General features: G+C 43.7%; 2 protein-coding genes across 5 annotated transcripts in view; one reads left to right on the forward strand and one right to left on the reverse strand.

The window, feature by feature from the left end:
* AK7 (adenylate kinase 7) overlaps positions 1-11,876 on the forward strand; it is a 55,973-nt gene extending 44,097 nt beyond the window's left edge. For all 4 annotated transcript variants that reach the window (XM_061182871.1, XM_061182872.1, XM_061182875.1 and 1 more), the window contains 4 exons: positions 5,434-5,631; positions 8,231-8,451; positions 11,380-11,538; positions 11,838-11,876. In XM_061182871.1, coding sequence (XP_061038854.1) covers positions 5,434-5,631; positions 8,231-8,451; positions 11,380-11,538; positions 11,838-11,876 — 617 coding nt within the window. The remainder of the gene's footprint in view (positions 1-5,433; positions 5,632-8,230; positions 8,452-11,379; positions 11,539-11,837) is intronic.
* A 1,611-nt stretch (positions 11,877-13,487) lies between these two features.
* On the reverse strand, positions 13,488-14,117 carry LOC133085698 (2-iminobutanoate/2-iminopropanoate deaminase). The gene has a single exon (XM_061182876.1). It carries the CDS (start codon positions 14,046-14,048, stop codon positions 13,635-13,637), a length of 414 nt encoding a protein of 137 aa, XP_061038859.1. The 5' UTR covers positions 14,049-14,117; the 3' UTR covers positions 13,488-13,634.
* Between the last annotated feature and the right edge of the window lie 1,489 nt (positions 14,118-15,606).

Raw genomic sequence — 15,606 nt, forward strand, 5'->3', positions numbered from 1 at the left:
CTCTTTTGTACCAGAACAATCTTTTTGATGTGAATAAAGTAGCTTTGTTTGTTTGTTTTAGGAAAAAAGTAAAACGATACACTTAAAATCAAACTTCCAAACTAAAGAAGTCACTGGGGGTAAATATCAGGGATATTAAAATTCTGAAATGGACAGAAGTCCCTTTGAAAGCATTCATTTCTGCTGTTCCTTCCTGTAAGAGAGCAAAAGATTAGCTGTTGGTGCTAATCTGTTGGTGCCCTGACTTCTTTTTTTTTTTTCTGTATTTTTAAAAAATTGAGGTATAGTTAATTTACAATATTATATAAGTTTCAGGTGTACAACATAGTAATTCACAATTTTTAAAGATTATACTCCATTTGTAGTTATTATAAAATATTGGCTCTATTCCCTGTGCTGTACAGTGTCCTGGCTTCTGAGTCAGTTGGCAAGACCCCCAGGGACTAGATCACTGCCCCTCCTTTCTGTTCTGCTTCAGGTGCTAGCCATGCCATAATCTTTTCTGGAGGACATTCAGAATCCAGAATTGAGACTGGGCAGGAAAAAGCTGCTCGGTTCCCTAACTCCACAGCAAGTTTATCCTATTACATATTTCACAACATACCCTTGAAAGAGAAATATAAACAACTTATTCCACAAAAAAGGATTTGCTGAGTACTTAGCAGGCATTTCTTGTGACTTTGCCATGAACTTTAAAGGTTTTTTTTCTTTTTTTATCAGTTTGCATGAGGTTTAATCAAGTTTTGGTCATATGGTAAATACAGGAACAGCTATTTTCAGGAACTTAGCCCAAGGTTGTGACTTGGAAGGGCCTGCTTGCTCACTGTGTCAAAGTCCCCAGGAGAGTCGGTTCACAGCTGTAATCCTCTCCTGCTCCTGGTCCAGGCACAGCTTGTGATGGAGCTTCTGGAAGCAGAGACCATCAGAGAGTAGTCATCGTCAAGGATGGATATTTACTGTTTGCCTGAGGCAGGAACATGAAATGCCGGAGGAATGGGCTGTCTTAGATTTCCTATTAATTTATGTATTTGCCTCAGAGAAAAAGTTAAAAAGTAAAGTTGATTAGTCTAAATAACCAGGTCTGTCCAGTTTATGAGAGTTGATCACTTCTGGGCGATAGTCATTCATTGCAAACCCCATGGTAAACCCTCCTGTTCCCCCTGAGGCAGCTGGATAAAATTCACCCCAACCCAACATCTGTCACGCACCAGGCACCACACAAGATGGGAGCTTATTGAGCCTTTCCACGAGCCTGTGAGGTAGGGATTACTCCCATGTTTACTTGATCCAGAGCCTGAAGCCCAGAGACTAATCCAAGTCCACTTCGCTGGTAAACGGCAGGGCTTGGATTCAAACTCAGGTCTTCTCATGCCACTGCCTCCAAAAACCAGAATTAATGAAACCCCTCCCTAAGATAGGAAAATAGAAACACAAGAGGTAAAATGATGCATTCTTCTTAGTCCTGATCCACTGGGCTGCCCTCTCTTCGTCGGATACGGTCCAAACATGTCTAAGATGTTATCTCTTCGGAATGTTTAGTCTGTTCTTTTCAATTAGCCTCTTTCTAGAAATTGTCATTATTTTCTATCTTCCTGAAAGAAATCAGATCATTGTCTCATCTGTGCTGTGGGATTTTAGTTTGTGGCAGTGACTGAGACACGTGAGGCTAATGCCATTGAAAGAAGAATTTATTACTCACATTTCCTCAGAAAAGGAAGTGTGGCAACCATGCAGGGCCACATGGGGAAGCACCAAGCTTGGTCAGGAGGCAGGGGAAAGTCTAGGACACAGCCTTTCTTGGGGTTTCCATGGGAAAGGCAAAGCAGGGCAGAGTAAACAGCTTTTTTAGAGGATTGACTAGTGTGAGTAGTTGCAGTGGGCTTTGGTCTCTAGTTGCCTGGTCCTGGCCCTGGGATGATTTAAGGCAGGAGAGATATTGGCTTGTTATCTGAGTTATATAAAGGGCGTGGTTGGCTTGCATATGTGAGGCGTGCTCTCACTCCAAGTGAACTGTTTACTATCTTCAGAAGTAGCCCTGGGAGGGGCATTCTCTCCCTAGGTCTGTAAACAAAAACATCATAAGATACAGAAAATAATAAGCATGCTTAATATCAGCATCAGTGCTTGATTTGAATGATGAAACATTTGATTGTACAGTAATTCAGTCCTAGGTGGTATTATCTCTCATTGATAAATCATTGCATTTTATCACTCTTAGCGTATATCCATTTTGATTCTTTTCAGATCTGTTAGTTGAAGAAGACAAGTTTAAAGCTATACCTACGTGATGAGTATGGAAAAATTTGTTAAGACATAGATTTTTCACATGGCTCCAGATAGACCTCTTTGTTGTATACAATCTCATCAAGCAGAAATCTATTCCTTATTATCTACAGTCAGCCAGTTCAAGGACAGTAGATGTCCTGAATAATTATCTTAAGATACTGCAAAATCTTGAAGTTCTCTCTGAATCACAACAGAGAAAGGACTTTAAAAAATATATCATCTAGGGCTTCCCTAGTGGCGCAGTGGTTGAGAGTCTGCCTGCTAATGCAGGGGACACGGGTTCGAGCCCTGGTCTGGGAAGATCCCACAGGCCGCGGAGCAGCTGGGCCTGTGAGCCACGACTACTGAACCTGCGCGTCTGGAGCCTGTGCTCCGCAACAAGAGAGGCCACGATAGTGAGAGGCCCGCGCACCGCGATGAAGAGTGGCCCCCGCTTGCCGCAACTAGAGAAAGCCCTCGCACAGAAACGAAGACCCAACACAGCCAAAAATAAATAAATAAATAAATTTATAAAAATATATCATCTAGTGGGAAATATATTTCATCATATTAAAACTCTGAAAATTAGAAGCCAAGTATATCACTTACTATTTGCAATATTTTATTAACTAGAATCTTCCATCCCCCAATCACTGGAAAAAAAGATACAGTATTACATCATGAAATTCTTAGATTATGAACAGAATTATTAAGTTTTGATCTACATGTCTGAGATCATAGAGCTTAAATAGATTCAATTTCTGGTGAATTTATTGACATAATTTCAATTTAAGTACTGTACCAGCATGTGGGGCTCCAGGTGTCTCCTTTCTTTTGAAAAATATAGCTACTCGTGCAAATCAAATGGTGAAAGATGAGCATTGAAACTAAAGTAAAATAGGTCAGAAGAGTGGTAATATCAGACAATGATTATGAGTTTATAGGATCTTATTCCGTAAGCTCTGTCCTCAGCCTTTGTTTTCACTATTTGCTTTCACACAAAGCAGATGAAGTTCACACGTGTTCCACGCCCCCTGGTCAGCACCCCACTATGGACTCTACCCGATACACTTATTTTTCTCACCCACTCAAGAAAGCTTATTAGAATGCAGTTAAGTGAGAATGGCATTTTTATGTGGCAAACCAATACAATTTTAGAATAAAGATTAAATCAGTCCCAATCTTTGCCAGGCTCTTATAGGCAGCAAGTTATTTTCGATACACCTGGCTACTGATCTGGGCACCAGGGTACTCTGGTCCTCTTGAGAACAGCTGAGAACAGTAACTCGCCTAGAATGCTTATTACACAGATCTACACTTTAATTATTCACTCATTCATTCATTCACTCCACAAATATCCACTGAATTTGTACTAGGCGCTGGAGAAACAGCTGCTTTTACAGTTTAAAAGAAAATCACAGGTGGGTGAAGTGATCACTGTCATTAATATGATCCGTGTATCAAATATTCGATAAGCATTGGCCATGTTTTACTGAACATTGATGTTTCATAGCCCATGGCATGAAGTGAGGGAAGAGCTCAACTCATGGAAAATTAAAATCCCAGGGGAGTCTCTATTTTTATTAAGTTGGCGAATCAGCCATGAAAGCATTTCCCTCATAGCCTTGAGTCTCTTTGAGAGCCTGTGATATTGTACTGGAAAAGTGGCAAGGTGATGACAGGTATCATAGGGTTATTAGAGATTTGCATTTACAATTTCTGCTGTTTTTATTAAAAAAAAAAAAAGAAGGAAGGAAGGAAAGCAGAAAGGAAGGGAGGAAGGAAAGCAGAAAGGAAGGGAGGAAGGAAAGCAGAAAGGAAGGGAGGAAGGGAAGCAGAAAGGAAGGGAGGAAGGGAAGCAGAAAGGAAGGGAGGAAGGAAAGCAGAAAGGAAGGGAGGAAGGAAAGCAGAAAGGAAGGGAGGAAGGAAAGCAGAAAGGAAGGGAGGAAGGAAAGCAGAAAGGAAGGGAGGAAGGAAAGCAGAAAGGAAGGGAGGAAGGGAAGCAGAAAGGAAGGGAGGAAGGGAAGCAGAAAGGAAGGGAGGAAGGGAAGCAGAAAGGAAGGGAGGAAGGAAAGCAGAAAGGAAGGGAGGAAGGGAAGCAGAAAGGAAGGGAGGAAGGGAAGCAGAAAGGAAGGGAGGAAGGAAAGCAGAAAGGAAGGGAGGAAGGGAAGCAGAAAGGAAGGGAGGAAGGAAAGCAGAAAGGAAGGGAGGAAGGGAAGCAGAAAGGAAGGGAGGAAGGGAAGCAGAAAGGAAGGGAGGAAGGGAAGCAGAAAGGAAGGGAGGAAGGAAAGCAGAAAGGAAGGGAGGAAGGGAAGCAGAAAGGAAGGGAGGAAGGGAAGCAGAAAGGAAGGGAGGAAGGGAAGCAGAAAGGAAGGGAGGAAGGAAAGCAGAAAGGAAGGGAGGAAGGAAAGCAGAAAGGAAGGGAGGAAGGGAAGCAGAAAGGAAGGGAGGAAGGGAAGCAGAAAGGAAGGGAGGAAGGGAAGCAGAAAGGAAGGGAGGAAGGGAAGCAGAAAGGAAGGGAGGAAGGGAAGCAGAAAGGAAGGGAGGAAGGAAAGCAGAAAGGAAGGGAGGAAGGGAAGCAGAAAGGAAGGGAGGAAGGGAAGCAGAAAGGAAGGGAGGAAGGAAAGCAGAAAGGAAGGGAGGAAGGGAAGCAGAAAGGAAGGGAGGAAGGGAAGCAGAAAGGAAGGGAGGAAGGGAAGCAGAAAGGAAGGGAGGAAGGGAAGCAGAAAGGAAGGGAGGAAGGAAAGCAGAAAGGAAGGGAGGAAGGAAAGCAGAAAGGAAGGGAGGAAGGGAAGCAGAAAGGAAGGGAGGAAGGGAAGCAGAAAGGAAGGGAGGAAGGGAAGCAGAAAGGAAGGGAGGAAGGGAAGCAGAAAGGAAGGGAGGAAGGGAAGCAGAAAGGAAGGGAGGAAGGAAGGGAAAGAAACATAATAGATCTCACAAAATGCCCATTGATTGGGCTTCATAGTGTGGCCTCTGGAAACATGGGTGATTGGCATGCATCTGTCCTCCATGAGAGGCAGCAGGAAGGCCAACTTGTCAGGCCCTTTGCCGTGACAGGAGATCCCACCTGGTAACCAGACATTTGGTCGAGCAGTGGCCCGTCCACCAGCACCTGCTTGCAAGCTCCGCAGTCACTGTGTTAACTCACGAGATTCTCCTTCTCTCCAGAATTCGTTTGTTCGCTGGATGCCTCAGATGAGTTCCTCAAGGAGCGGGTGATGAATCTCCCCGAGAGCGTCGTGGCGGGGACCCACTACAGCCAGGGCCAGTTCCTCCGGGCTCTGAGCAACTACCGGGACATCAACACTGAAGATGAGACTGTCCTCAACTACTTTGACGAACTTGAAATCCATCCGATACACATTGGTACGAAATAAACTCAAGGATAACCTGCAAGTGGAGCAACACTGCCCGGGGTCAGGACCCCCGGCCAACCGGGTGCACGCTTTCAGAGGGCTGGGGGAGGGCGGGTCAGCATAACCGTGCGCCCGGGGCCTGGGAAGTCACAGGATAAGACAGAGGAGTTGTCTACTTGAGGATTTGGTGGTGTGGCGGGTGTTATTGTCATATGAACACATGCGGATATATTATGAAGTTGAATACCAAATTGGCATTTTTTATTTTATTTTATTTATTTTTATTTTTTTATTTTATTTTTTAAATATTTATTTATTTATTTTTGGCTGTGTTGGGTCTTCATTTCTGTGCGAGGGCTTTCTCTAGTTGCGGTGAGTGGGGGCCACTCTTCATCGCGGTGCGCGGGCCTCTCACTATCGCGGCCTCTCTTGTTGCGGAGCACAGGCTCCAGACGTGCAGGCTCAGTAATTGTGGCTCACGGGCCTAGTTGCTCCGCGGCCTGTGGGATCTTCCCAGACCAGGGCTCGAACCCGTGTCCCCTGCATTGGCAGGCAGATTCTCAACCACTGCGCCACCAGGGAAGCCCTATTTTTAGTTTTTAATTTTTAATTTTAATTTAAATTTTTTACCAAATTGGCATTTTTTAAAGGGCACTTGAAAGATATGTGGTTGGCTGACAGCTGCTTTGGTCCATTTCCCCAGTGTCCTTGGGGGCAGCGTTCTGTCCCCATAGCATTGCAGGGCACTGGTGCTCTTCACAGAGCCCCTCCTGGCCTTCAGACCAGCCAGCTTGCCCCTTAGCTACTCAGAAATCAAATAGCTCTTCATCGCATTCCTCCTGTTTCCTGTAAACACTTAACTCAGAGCTGAGCACCCAGCAAGCACCCAGTGAATACGATCTCTCATTAACCTCACCGCCATCATCACTGTCCCTGCCTCCAAATCTGATCTGTTGTAGCTGTTTCTCCTCCCCTTGGCTTGATGAACCCCTGAACTTCCTTTCTGATTTTCTGGGTCTTGACACCTCTTCTTCCTCTGGGTTTGGTGAGAAACCGCTAGCCTGGTGGAAGCTTAGCAGCCAGGCTGACTTTTGGGACCTCCCGAGGCCTCTCTTCATCCCCCAGAACCAGCTGAGACAGCATCTGGATCCTGGAGTACTGGGAGGCTTAGAGCTCCTCCTCTCCTCCCCTGCCCTCCCCCTCCTTTTCCCCCTCCTCCTCCCTCTCCTCCTCCTCCTCCTTCTCCCCCTCCTCCCCCTCCTCTTCCTTCTCCTTCTTTTGGTCTTGATATTAACATTAGTCACGTATTCTGGAGTTTGGACTTTTTTCTATTCAAGTAGGCTAACTGAAACAGTTAATTTTTTATGAATTGGAAATGTATCCTAGGGATTTCCCTGGCGATCCAGTGGTTAAGACTCCGTGCTTCCACTGCAGGGGGCACGGGTTCGATCCCTGGTCTGGTCCGGGAACTAAGATCCCGCATGCCGTGTGGTGCGGCCAAAAAAATAAAATAAAATAAAATAAAATAATAAAATAAAATAATAATCCCAGAATCAGGACTTCCCTGGTGGTGCAGTGGTTAAGAATCCGCCTGCCAATGCAGGGAACACGTGTTCGATCCCTGGTCCGGGAAGATCCCACATGCCGCGGAGCAACAAAGCCCGTGCACCACAACTACTGAGACCACGGGCCACAACTACTGAAGCCCTCGCACCTAGAGCCCGTGCTCTGCAACAAGAGAAGCTACCGCAATGAGAAGCCCGCGCACCGCAACAAAGACTAGCCCCAGCTCGCTGCAACTAGAGAAAGCCCGTGTGCAGCAATGAAGACCCAACGTGGCTAAAATAAATATAAAAAAAAAGAAAGTATCCCAGAATCATTGATCCTCAGAAACAGAAAACAAAAGAAACCTGGAGGTCACCCCTCCAAGTACAGGACTTCCTTCTGTGGAAACCCCCAAGTGAAGTGCCCCAGTCTCTGCTTGAATGCTTCCCGGGGTGGAGAACTCATTCCTTTTGAGGAGGTCCACACCCCCCTCCATCCACTCACATCAGCGGCGACTGTCACAGCTCAGACCTGAGCCCCAGTCTTGCTCCCTGTGACTCCCAGAGACCAGTCTGATATTTGCCAGTGAGACCAGAAATTCTAAACTGTGCTGGTAACTAGAAAAGGAAACCCCCATATGGTAATTTACACAATCTACCATCACAAGATTACAGTAATAGAATTTTCCCAAAAATGGACTCAGAATAGATTGCAGGCAGGACCAGATTATATGTATTTTTTAAGTTTATTTTTGGGTGCATTGGGTCTTCCTTGCTGCACGTGGGCTTTCTCTAGTTGCAGTGCGCGGGCTTCTCATTGGTGGCTTCTCGTTGCAGAGCACAGGCTCTAGGCGCGTGGGCTTCAGTGGTTGCAGCACGTGGGCTCAGTAGTTGTGGTGCACGGGCTTAGTTGCTCCGTGGCATGTGGGATCTTCCCGGATCAGCGCTCGAACCCGTGTCCCCTACACTGGCAGGTGGATTCTTAACCGCTGCGCCCCGAGGGAAGCCCCAGGACCAGATTATAAAAGTCTGTATTGCTCTCTCCCTCTCTTGTGGTTTTTAAAGATGTAGGAAGACTCGAAGACGCTCAGAACAGACTTGCTATCAGACAGCTCATCAAAGAGATTGGGGAGCCTCGCAATTATGGTTTAACGGATGAAGAAAAGGCAGAAGAGGAGCGGAGGGCTGCCGAGGAACGGCTGGCCAAGGAAGCCATGGAAGAGGCAGAGCGACAGCACAAGGAGGCTGCGGAGACCGCAGAGAAGATCGCTCGCTGGGAGGAGTGGGTGAGTGTGTGCGCATGCGTAGGGGCAGGGGAGTGGGTGGGGGCTGGGGGATGGGGGATGGGGGCTGGCAAAACCATTCAGGCCTCTCGCACTTCCCATCCGGCTAACAGAGAAATGTCATGGAAAAACCCCAAACAATTTTTTGTTGTTTTTTTGTTTCTGTTTGTTTTGTCATATGTACCATTTTTTTCTTTTTTCTTTTTTCTTTTTTTTAAATTTCTTTCATATGTACCATTTTTTAAAAGATGCCCCGGTCTTTTGCTTAGGGTAAATAATAACGATAATAACAACTAGCCATTGACATAGCATTAACAATACACATCGTTGTAAAAGTGTGCCATTTTGCTGCCTGTCAACCTGGTGATTTCATTTGGTTTTCCTCCATTTACCCATCCAACTTGGGTGGTCAGCCTCATTCTACCCTTCTTCTCCAAATCACTCCAAATCCAAGTCTTATCTATTCTGCCTCCTAAAACAGCACTCACATCCACCTGCAGGGCTCCCTTCTCCTGACCAGGCTGCCAGAATTATGTGGTGCCTTCTGGCTGGTCTCCCCAGCTCAACCCGCTCCATCTCCAATCTGTTCCCCTGCTGCTGCCAGGTGATCCTTCTAAAATACAGATCCAGGCTTCCCTGGTGGCGCAGTGGTCAAGAATCCACCTGCCAATGCAGGGGACACGGGATTGAGCCCTGGTCCGGGAAGATCCCACATGCCACGGAGCAACTAAGCCCGTGTGCCACAACTACTGAGCCTGCGTGCCACAACTACTGAAACCCGTGTGCCTAGAGCCCATGCTCCGCAACAAGAGAAGCCACCGCAATGAGAAAATGGCGCACTGCAACAAAGAGTAACCCCCGCTCGCCGCAGCTAGAGAAAGCCCGGCGCAGCAAGAAAGACCCAACGCAGCCAAAAATAAATAAATAAATAAATAAATTTATTTAAAAAAACAAAAAATAAAATACAGATCCGGACTTCCCTGGCAGTCCAGTGGTTAAGACTCCGTGCTCCCGGGCTTCCCTGGTGGCGCAGTGGTTGAGAATCTGCCTGCCAATGCAGGGGACACGGGTTCGAGCCCTGGTCTGGGAAGATCCCACATGCCGCGGAGCAACTAGGCCCGTGAGCCACAACTGCTGGCAACAAGAGAGGCCGCGATAGTGAGAGGCCCGCGCACCGCGATGAAGAGTGGTCCCCGCTCGCCGCAACTGGAGAAAGCCCTCGCACAGAAACGAAGACCCAACACAGCCAAAAAAAAAAAAAAAAAAAGACTCCGTGCTCCCAATGCAGGGGGCACAGGTTCCATCCCTGGCAGGGAAGATCCCACATGCTGCTTGGCAGGGCCAAAAAAAAAAAAAAAAATACAGATTCACCACGTCCATTCTCTGTTTAAACTCTTCACAGGCTGTTCATCACTGTTAGATGAAAGTCCAAACTCCTTATTGTGGTCCCCAAGGTCCTCTGTGACCTGGCTGCCTCTAATATCTCCGTGCATTTAAACAACGTGCCATCTGTGCGATTAACTTCTTCCCTTGCTTCAAGTCTTTGCTAAAAGTCATCTTTCTAATGAGGCCTTTCCTGGACACCATATTTAAAATTTCAACACCTGCCCCACTGCATAGCATGTCCTATCCCTTTCTATACTTTTAAATTTCCCTCTTGGGACTTCCCTGGAGGCCCAGTGGTTAAGGCTCCTCGCTTCCCCCTGCAGGGGACACAGGTTCAATCCCTAGTGGGGGAACTAAGATCCTGCATGCCAAAAAAAAACAAAAACAAAAAAAATAAATTTCCCTCTTTGCATTTATTCTACCTAAGGCAGTATGTATTTTATATCTTTATCTTGTTTATTGTCTTTTGGCTGCACATTTAACTAATGTCCATGGCCAGGAGTGGGCTGGACTGATGGGCTTAAGTCCCACCCAATCCACTAGACTGAGAAGGGAGATTTCTCAAAGGAAATCTGGAATTATTAGTCCTGAGAGAGGGGGGCTGTATGCTGAGCATAACACAAGCCCACCAGATCAATACCTTCGAGACTTTCTATTAGCACTTTTTTTTTTTTTTTTGGCTGCATTGGGTCTTCGTTGCTGTGCACAGGCTTTCTCTAGTTGCGGCGAGCGAGGGCTACTCCTCATTGCGGTGCGTGGGCTTCTCATTGCTGTGGCTTCTCTCTTGTTGCGGAGCACAGGCTCTAGAGCGCGCAGGCTTCAGTAGTTGTGGCGTGCAGGCTTAGTTGCCCAGCGGCATGTCGGATCTTCCCCGACAAGGGCTCGAACTCATGTCCCCTGCATTGGCAGGTGGATTCTTAACCACTGGACCACCAGGGAAGTCCCTATTAGCACTTCTATGATTCTGTGATCCTTCCTTCCTCTTTCTTTCCTTCTTTCTTTCTTTCTCCCTTCCTTCCTTCCTTCCTTCCTTCCTTTCTTTCTTCTTTCTTTCTTCCTTCCTCCCTTTCTTCCTTTCTCTCTTTCTCTCTTTCTCTCACTTTGCTTCATCTGGGCAGCTAGAAATTATTTCGGTTTAAGAAGTGAGGTAGGATCATCATCATCATTACCACCATCATCATCATCGTGATCACCATCATCATCATCATTATCATCATCATCATCATCTTTTTGCCTGTCCTAGAGGGATTTGGATTGCCTGAGTAATTAGAAAGTGAACAAAAGGGGTGATTAATAAAGATAAATCATGCTGAAAAAAAAAAAAAAAGAAGTGAGGTAGGGGTCCAGTTTATTATTTTCTATATGACTAGGCGGTTGTTAAAACACCATTTACATCTTTTCCCTGTCAATTGGAAATGCCATCTTTATCATAACATGATGAACATTTATAGCAGTATCTACTTCTAGTGCACTCTGGGGTGAGTCGTATGAAACCGTTCTTCTTTTTCCGTCTATTTACTGCACCCCCGAATGTTCTATTTGTAGAGTAAACGACTAGAGGAAGTTAAAAGAGAAGAAAAAGAATTACTGGAGGCCCAGTCTATTCCCTTGAGAAACTATTTAATGACCCACGTTATGCCAACGCTTATGCAAGGTCTGAATGAGTGTTGTAAGATCAGACCCGATGATCCTGTTGATTTTCTGGTAAGAGATTTAAGGCTTTTTTTAAATATCAATTTGAAAATAAAATATGCCCAAATCTAAATGAAAAGCCAGTTGAGACAGAGAAATTGTATGTCTGGTTATTTGGGAAATAGCCTCTAATACCTTCATCACAGTTTATAATAAGATTTTTGTTACTCATTTGAAAGCAAAAAATTTCTGCACTTTCATTTTTAAATTGTAAACATTAACAGTACAAATTAATGTACTATTAATTCTAAATTCTAAATTAATAGTACATTCTAAATTGTTGACTTTTTTTTCTTTTTTCTCAATTACAGGCAGAGTATCTCTTCAAGAACAATCCTGAAATGCAGTGAAATTTTAAAGACCTCATGTCATATACTTTTACAGAGCTGGAGATGACTTTAACATTGTAATTTGAAAAATTGCTTTAAAAAATGCTTTTCTAGTTTTGGGGAAATTCTTTTTTTCTCCCTGCAAACAAATATTTTATTAAGTAGATTTATTATAAAAAGCTCTATGGCAACGAGTCACTACTTCATTAAAACCATATTTTGAGAGGTAAATTGTTAAAGTATCTGTGCATAGCTCATGGGATAAATATTGATTTAATATTTCATTCTTAGTCTGAGTATTCTGTACACTAATGTTTATAGTAATTTAATTTACAGCATGAAGAAAATCAGACTATATATTATTCTAACATGTAAGCTAATGAACTTATGTGATTTGTTATGTCCCCAGTACCAGTGGTGGTAGAAATGGAAATAAATTAGAACAGTTTATGCTTTTTGAGTCACAGTAAGTCAGACATGTTTGGTTTCTGCAAGGTTGCTTTTTGAGTTCAAGGTCAGCGCCCAACCCATGAGTCAGAGAGAATTCTAAACCTCTTGGTAGAAAAATTCATGTAACAAGATGAATAAATTTTAATATCTGTGATAATTAGAAAGTTGCTGAATATTTTTAACAAACTAACTTTACCATATAGGCATAAACAATCAATCCCTATGGCCTTTTCAGCTCTAAAAATCCTATAATTCCCAGAATTACACTGGATGAGAAATCAGTTTAGGTTTATCTTAATGGCATATATATTTCATTTCTTTAAATAATGAAATCTGAATATAACTGCACTACTTTTTTGTGTGGCAAAATACATAAAACATAAATTTACCATTGCAACCATGTTAAAGTGTACAATTCAGTGGCACTAAGTACATTCATGATACTGTCCACTCATCACCACAATCTAGCTCCAGAACTTTTCCATCACCCCACTTGGAAGCCGTGTACCCATTAATCAGTCACTCCCCATTATCCCCTCCCCTCAAGCTCCTAGCAAACACTAATCTGCTCCCTGTCTCTATGGATTTGTCTATTCTGGATATTTTATATAAATGGAATCATGCAATATGTGGCCTTTTGTGTCTAGCTTCTTTCACTTACCATGTTTTCAAAGTTCATTCATGTTGTAGCATGTATCAATACTTCATTCTCTTTTTTTTTTTTTTTTATAGTTCCCCCACCTTTATTTAGGTAATAGGATTTAGTGTATACATTAAACTGTTAAAAAATAAGTGAACAGAATCACACAAAGGAAAATCTGCATGCTATTTTATTTCCATTAAAAAATATTATCTATATAAAATTTGGTCCAGTTTCTTCTCCTTTACCTCTACCATTCAAACTTAAATGCTTTAATTTTACTCAAGTAAAAGCAGAATCATGTATCTGACATGAGAACTAAATAGTTCACATCATTAAATTAATAGAGTTTAATTGAATTAGGTGTGCTCTTTATTATTTCTAAGGAATAGTAACTCATCTTTCCTACATGCTATTTCCCTTTACTTTTATTTTTCTGAGTAGCTATGTAATGCGTGTCTCTTTTCCCACATCCAGTAATATGAGTGTTACAGAAGTGTAATTTATAACATCAGTAACTAGATTCATCATTATCTTCAGCTCATGTTCAATTCCCCTTATTATATGGTATTTCCATAATAACTTCAGATATTTCAGTCAAGCTTACACTTTCCAACAAATACTGTAAAAATTAAGACGTTAATTTAAAAACATTATTAAAATTCCAGGCTAAATAACAGTGGTCCCACTTAGAGTGATGCTGTCACGAGAGGTCCTTGGACAGCTACTGCTTCAATCTCAACACGGCCTCCTTTGGGCAAAGCAGCAACCTGGTAAGCAGCTCTTGCAGGAAAATTACTCTGGAAATATTGTTTGTAGATGTCATTGACAGTATTGAAGTCGTTTATGTCAGCCAGCAAAACAGTTGTTTTTACCACATTCGTGAAGTCACAGCTCGCTGCTTTCAGAATTTCACCCATGTTTGTAAGAGCTTGTTTAGCCTCTTCTGCCACCCCTCCTGGCACAAGCTGTCCACTTGCAGGATCCATGCCTAGCTGTCCTGAAATGTAAATGGTCCTGTCGACTAACACAGCCTGACTGTAGGGACCAATGGCCGCTGGGGCTTTCGCGGTGCTGATCACCTTTCTGATCAAAGACGACATGGCTAATCCTTCTCCTTTGCCGCCCCTCGGAGACAACTACCCCGTATACTGCTCCTACTCGCGTCTCACGGGCCTCACTTCATTCTTTTTATGGCTGAAAAATATTCCACTGTATAGATAGACCATATTTTGTTTAATCATTCATGTGTTGATGGACAGTTAAGTTCTTTCCACCTTTTGGCTGTTGTGAATAGAGCGGCTATGAACATTTGAGTACAACTTCCTGTTTGAACACCTGTTGTCAATTTTCGGTAGAAACCTAGGAGTGGAAATATTGTCATACGGTAATTCTGTATGGGGAACTACCAGACTCGTGGGTGTGTAGTAGTATCACATTGTAACCAAGCATCTTTTCATGTGCTTGCTGGCCATTTGTGTATCTTCTTTGGAGAAATCTATATCCGAGTCCTTTGCTCACTTTTTATTTGGCTTGTCTTTTTGTTACTGAATTGTAAAAGTTCTTTATATATTCTGGATAGAAGACCCTTATCAGATATGTGATTGGCAAATATTTTCCCCCATTCTGTGGCTTGTCTTTTCACTCTCTTGATAATGCCCTTTAATGCACAAAAACTTTTAATTTTGATGAAGTCCAATTTACCTATTTTTCTTTTACTTCACTGCACTATTTTTGATCCTTATTTTAATCGAAAACACTAAGTAACTAAAGAGAATACGTTTTCGACAGTTTGAAATCACTGGTCTTTATGATAGTTACATTTTCATGCCTTCAGGATGGTTACATCTCGTGACCTTGCTTCTTAGTTCACTGAGAAAACCCATGCAATCAAAAGAGAACTTCTACATCCTCCCACTGCAAACCTACCTCTGCCTTCCCTTCTGCTGCTGAGAACTGTCTGTGCTCCCACCTAAGATCAACCTGTGCCCTGAATCCCACCTCTTCTCACATAATCCGATTCTGCTCCTATAATCATCCCTTCTCTCTCACAGCTTGATCTTTCCCTGTCCTCTGGATCATCACCCTTAGCTTCAAACTTATTCTCCTAAATCCCATACGTCAAAACAAGACAAGACAAAAACCCAATTCGAATGAAAAAACCCTCCTAGACCTCCACATCCTCCTCCAACCACGGGCCCAAAATTGCGGTCCTGTTTACAGCCCGGTTACCAGTGATGCCCTTCCCCTCACCTGCTGCTCCCACAATTTCCAATCTCAGGTATTGGCAACTCCATCCTTCCAGCCACTCAGGCCCTAAACTGTGGAGGCATCCCTGGTTCTTTTCTTATTCTCTTACCCCATATTCCATGCATCAGTGCATCATATTGGCCCAACTTTCAAAACATATCCGAAGTCTGTCTGCTTCCTACCCCTCCAACATTACTGTCCTGGCCTGCTCCTTTCCGTGACTTCTGTCAACATCCCAACAGGGAAATCTTGTTAAAACACAAGTCAGATCTGCTTAAAGCCCCCCAGTGCCTTCCGATCTCACACGGACGGGGAGGCAAAGTCCTGACCTGGGCCTTTGAGGCCTCATACAGTCTGACCCCTCGTGACCTCACTGCCCCCTCACTAAAATCCTCATTGCCAAGTACACTC

Source organism: Eubalaena glacialis, chromosome 2 (assembly GCF_028564815.1).
Source record: "Eubalaena glacialis isolate mEubGla1 chromosome 2, mEubGla1.1.hap2.+ XY, whole genome shotgun sequence".
NCBI lineage: Eukaryota > Metazoa > Chordata > Mammalia > Artiodactyla > Balaenidae > Eubalaena > Eubalaena glacialis.